This window comes from Eucalyptus grandis, chromosome 8, assembly GCF_016545825.1.
Source record: "Eucalyptus grandis isolate ANBG69807.140 chromosome 8, ASM1654582v1, whole genome shotgun sequence".
Lineage (NCBI taxonomy): Eukaryota > Viridiplantae > Streptophyta > Magnoliopsida > Myrtales > Myrtaceae > Eucalyptus > Eucalyptus grandis.
This window is the reverse complement of record NC_052619.1, coordinates 35,869,302-35,874,729: the sequence shown is the minus strand read 5'-3', so window position 1 is coordinate 35,874,729 and position 5,428 is coordinate 35,869,302. Positions and strand designations below refer to the sequence as shown.

Genomic DNA, 5,428 nt, shown 5'->3' with positions numbered 1-5,428 from the left:
CACATAAAATACAAGAAAAATACGCAAAAAATACTAAAAATACACGTATTTAGGATTTTTTTAATGTATTTTCACATCAATAAAATCATCAAACATGTAAAATAAATACACTACAATATAGATGATGAACATACGAATCTAATGCCGCCAGCCACGTGCCGATCAGATGCTCCATGCGTCCGCACACGCCGCCTAAGTGTGCGACGCGTGGAGCCCACGCGTGGGCGTATCTTGACCGGTTAAAACCAATTCGACTGGTAGCAGTCCGACTGCCCAGTCCAGCCGCTCGATTCAACAAGTTGATCGGTCCGGTCAACGGTTAACTGGGTCGGGTCGGGTCGGGTCGGGCTGGCTGTCAATCGGGTCCGGTTGGGTCCGATCGCTAACGTCAGCCTACGCGCGTGCGTCGCATGAGCGAGCCGCGCCCCACGTGTGGGAGCGTGTGAGGGCGCGTGGGGTGCGTCTTTGATGCCCTGGTGGTGCGTGGCCACGCATGCGGCCTCCTCTTGCGATGCACTGCCCACAAATCCACTTGTCTTGTCCAGCTCAGTTAGAATTTGTGATTTAATTTAATTTTTATTAAACAAAAAATCACGAAAATCACAAATTATGCCAAAAATCTTATGCATTCGAGTTCTAGGATTATGATTGCTCTGATATCACATGTTGGATACAAATTGCGCAATCCCAAGATCTACATAACCAAAACAAGAACACAAAAAATTGAGTAGAAAGATTAATGCACCTGTGTTGGGATCCATCATTCTTGAAGTGGAAGCGGAAACTAATGTTCTACGTGCAAGTCTTTCTCCTCTATTGCCATCCGTATCACTGGCTCAATGAGGCGGCTCCCTCACCTTTAGTGTTAGGTAAACGCTCCTTATGTGAGAATTATGGTTAGAGGAGAGATTTGAGCACTATTTATAGAGTTTCCAACCAAACCTCCTCATTATGGGCCAGCTTAACTCGGCCCACACTAGCTAGTCTCATATTAGACTAATTAAGAAACATTCTATCTCACCTTAGATTAAATCTCGTTTTACAATAACCATAAAATGGTAAATTACAATATCAATTAATGTAGTCCATATTAAGAAAACTCTTACAGCATAAACACCTATTGCTCCTGGATGAGTTCCATAGGCCAGCACTTCGTTGGTAAGTTTGCCCCTAGTTTGGTTTGGTTCCTTAAATGACTATCTGATCCGACCAACTTCATAAACCATAGATAGCATGCTAGCACGCATGTTCTTTCCCTATACATGATCCAGACTTGTCGTTGGTCGCGCAAGGCTGCCTTCTTTTCTGGCTTAAGCCACAAATCTATCATAATAAAAAAAAGCTTAATTGGCGGGAGATTTTTTTGTTTTTTCTTGATCACCAATTTGGATTGCCGTAGTTACTTGAATGAAAAAGAAAGCATACGCCATTGTGGGCGATGGGTGCTGTTGAAGCCCTTAATCTCTAAATTGGATCGGGTCAAATTGTTCATGCATGCCAATGGTTCTCTCAATGAGCTCAGTACTACATATCATTTCTCGTTCAAAGCCTTCAGATCTGAATAACACATATGGAAATCATCTGTCTGAGCCGACGCCTCAGCGATATCATCACATAGTTTACCATAGTATACTGGTACAGAGGCAGTACAAAGAAACTTTCTTTAACCTCCGCAACACTTCAACCACTGCTGAGCATCCAACGAGGTTACCCAAAAAGATAAAAACTGGTAGGAACCAATACATAGATGTTGACCGTGATGATGCCTTCCCTCGTGAGCCATGCTCATTTTCATCCTCTGTTTAGTCAACCCCCCAACTCCGTTTCAGCCTTGACAGAGGAATAGTTCTCTGGATGATGAGAGATGGAAGGAAGAGAGGGCCTCGCTTTTATAGGAGGTTTAGAGGCGGTGGTTTAACTGTAGCACCCCATGATTTTGGCAGTCTTTTCACACGACTCGTCTGTCAAATTTCTCGGCTTAGCTACTAAGTATTTGAGCAATCCGTGTGAACGCTGTGGATGAATACTTTTCAACTACGGACGAAGGAAAATGTGGTCATGTGTTGCCCAGGGGAGCAAGTTCACGCGGGATTGAAATAATGGTGGTCGCTCTCTATGTGTTGAGATATGGGACCAGAGATGGGGACGCGGATGTCGACACCTTCTCATTTGCGGCTGGACGGTTCTGGCTTGGTTAGATGAGCAGATAAATTTTGCTCCTTTGGCCCGCAAAAAGAACAGCGATTGAGGGGTTGGAGACTACCGACCAAAAAAAAGGGGTGCAGACTTGCTCTCGTGGATCTGATTTCGTTTTGTGCTTATTTAATTAACCATTCTTTTGATTTTACTGAGCATACTCTTCAATGCAGTTAAAACGATTATCAACTGATTAGTAGAGCTACAAAGTGTTATAACTTTATATTGTTGAGCTAGATGTCTCTCTATTCAATGCATTAACGCCTTATGATTTCGTTAGAGTAAGCTTCACAATCTCATCACCTTCGAATGCCAAAACTACAATTAACAGTGCAATAATTGTATCTCATAGGACTGTAAGATTTGTATACGAACTTTGGTTTTGAAAATAAATTTAATTGTAAGTGCCTTTCAATGGTTTGGCTTTTGTTCTAGTATTTTGAGGGAGCCTTTGTACTAAGTTTCTTAACTATGTCAATGCATCTTGCCCATAAGAAGATTACTTGACAATCAATTAGTGCCTAACTGTAAATCGACTTTTATCAAATGTGAAAGGCCACAATAACCACCCATTGGTGACCTTGCTCGCTTGACGTAGGGTAGAGAAGGGGAGGACAACTAAATACAATGTTGCGCATTTTGAAGCAATTGATAGCTTATTTTAAAGATAAATATACTAAAAGTCTTAAAACTTATCGCAAAAGTGCAATTGAATTGTATAATTTTCAAAAAATGCAATCAAATGTAAAACTTATTAATGCCGCCACCACCCAACATTGGAGGGGCCGATAGGGCTAGCCTAGATTTGAGTTGAGGGTGCCTAAATTTGGGCAATGTTGGCCCCAAGCGAGGGCTGGTGACCCTTGCTGGCACTCACCTTGGGCTAGTGCAACTCGCCCAAATTTGGGTGACGTCGGCCCTTGTCGGCCTTGGGTGAGGTCTTATCAGTCTCAAGTGAGGGCCAAAATTACCCAGATTTAGGTGAGCCTCACTCAAGTCCCAAGAGCGCCAGTCGCCCTTCCCCTAAGGTTGCTGCTACTTTGTTAGCCCATCCGGCAATGGGCAGCAGCGGCGGTGCCCTCTTGACAAGGCGTCCCCCTTTTTTTCCATTGTTGTTTTGTAAATTAAATCTCCACTTCTCGAAATGGTTATGAAGATCTAAATCTAATCAAAGGAAATAATCAAAGAAAGTCCAACTTTGGGTGGCGAGTATGTTAGGCGAAACTTTCTTACTTTACCCGAGGGATTTGAATTAGGCCCCTGCAATTGTACTTTGCCCAAGATGAAACGAGTCTATTTTATTATAGCTATCGCCCTACTTAAAACATAAAATAAAATTAGACTTCCATCTGTAAATCTTGTTCCTTTTCCTTTCGGACTGATCAAATTGGTAAATTAACAAAAGATTTCATAATAATAAGTTTCTGGGCTTAACTAGTAGAAGATGTTCGATTTCTTGATTGCCAATTTGGGTTGCTGGAGTTACTTGTATGACAAAGATGGAGAGCATATGCCATTGTCCGTGATGTTTGTTGTTAAAGCCCCTATCTCTCAATTAATTCTGGTCAATTTGTATAGGCATGCCGATGGCGCTCTCGAGGAGCTCAGTAACATATCAGTTCTAGTTCATAACCTTCAAATCTTCTGCATATAATATATGGAATCATTTGATCCGAAACCTCAAACGACGGATCCCATCGCACTAATTTTCAGTGTACCATTGAATAATATTGGTACACAAACAGTATAGAGAAACTTCCATCAACCTCCACAACACTTCAAACAGCTGAATCTGATCATCCAGCGAAACTACTCAAAATGATAAAACAGGTATTGGCTACTGGTAGGAGCCAAAACATGAAATCCCCGAGACACATTTATTGCTGACACGGCGTCATTCCTGTCCAAGACCCAACTCCAAGCGTCCTCTCTAGTCGGCTGTCAGAGCGAGAGTATCGAGTTGCTCGGTTATTGGAGTTGGTGTTGCAGCCACGACTTCCTGTTCTTGTTGCTGCTCCTGTTCCTGTTCCGGTTCCAGTTGCTCTGCACAGGTATAACGCCTCCCGAACCGACCATGCGCATGGCACCTCCTCCCTTTGTGCCCATGACTGAGACCTTTGCAATGACCATGATGACCATGTTTGAGAAGTCCATGCCCGTGGACTAAAAGAACCCTCACATGATGCCCATGTCCGAGAGTACCGAGTTACTTGGTTATTAGAGTTGGGGTCGCAGCCACGACTTCCTGCTCCTGTTGCTGCTCTTGCTCCTGTTCCGGTTCTGATTGCTCTGTACAGGTATGATGCCTCCCAAACCGGCCTTGCCCATGGCACCTCCTCCCTTTGTGAACATGACCTTGACCTTTGCAATGACCGTGATGACCATGTTTGAAAAGTCCATGCCCATGGACTAGAAGAACCCTCACATGATTCTCATGTCCAAGAGTATCGAGTTCCTCGGTTATTGGAGTTGGCGTCACAGCCACAACTTCTTGTTCCTGTTGCTGCTCCGGTTCCGGTTGCTCCATACAGGTGTGGCGCCTTCCGCACCAGTCATGCGCATGGCCCTCCCTCCCTTTGTGACCATGGTCGTGACCTTTGGGATGACCATGATGACCATGTTTGAAAAGTCCATGCCCATGGAATAATGGAAGCCTCACATCATGCCCATGTCCATGTCCATGGAACCCATGACCCCTATGTCCTTTGAGACCATGCCCAAAGAGAAGTCCTACATGGGGACCATGCCCACCATGATGCCCATCTCCGCCTCCGTTACCCATCCCATGATGACGATGTCGACCGTGGTGATACCTTCCCTCGTGACCCATTCTCATCTTCATCCTCTGTTTCGTATATAACCCCGACTCTGTTTCAGTCTTGACACAAGAATAGCTGTCTGGATGACGAGAGATGAGAGGAAGAGACGCCCTTATTTATAGAGTTTCACGAGGCGGTGGTTCAACTGCACCAGTCTATCAAACATGGCGATCTTTTCACACGCCTCTCCTCTGCCAAATTTCATAGCTTAGCTATCAAGTACTTAAGCAATCCGTGAGAACCGCGGCAAACGCGGTCGAGTGTTTGTCTTGGGGAGCAAGTTCGCGCCTGAATTAATCAATGGAGGTCGGTGGCACTGCTTTGGGACATTGACCAGAGAATTGGATGTCGACGCGTTCTAATGTGCGGCTCCTCGTTTATGGCTTGGTGTGCACGTAGCATCAGGGAATAAC

The 5,428-nt window shown here is 44.5% G+C and overlaps 1 protein-coding gene across 1 annotated transcript; it reads right to left on the bottom strand.

The window, feature by feature from the left end:
- Nucleotides 1-4,126: 4,126 nt before the first annotated feature.
- On the bottom strand, nucleotides 4,127-4,978 carry LOC120287201 (kininogen-1-like). Its single transcript, XM_039299915.1, has 2 exons — nucleotides 4,407-4,978; nucleotides 4,127-4,304 (listed from the first exon to the last, which is right to left on the bottom strand). Exons 1-2 carry the CDS (start codon nucleotides 4,976-4,978, stop codon nucleotides 4,127-4,129), a joined length of 750 nt encoding a protein of 249 aa, XP_039155849.1.
- Between the last annotated feature and the right edge of the window lie 450 nt (nucleotides 4,979-5,428).

Excerpts from the sequence above, each read along its gene's own strand:
- LOC120287201 (XM_039299915.1), bottom strand. The coding sequence starts at position 4,978 with ATGGGTAACGGAGGCGGAGATGGGCATCATGGTGGGCATGGTCCCCAT. Across the intron at positions 4,305-4,406 it reads ACCCCAACTCTAATAACCAA|TCATGGGCACAAAGGGAGGA; the intron begins GTAACTCGGTAC and ends CAAAGGTCTCAG.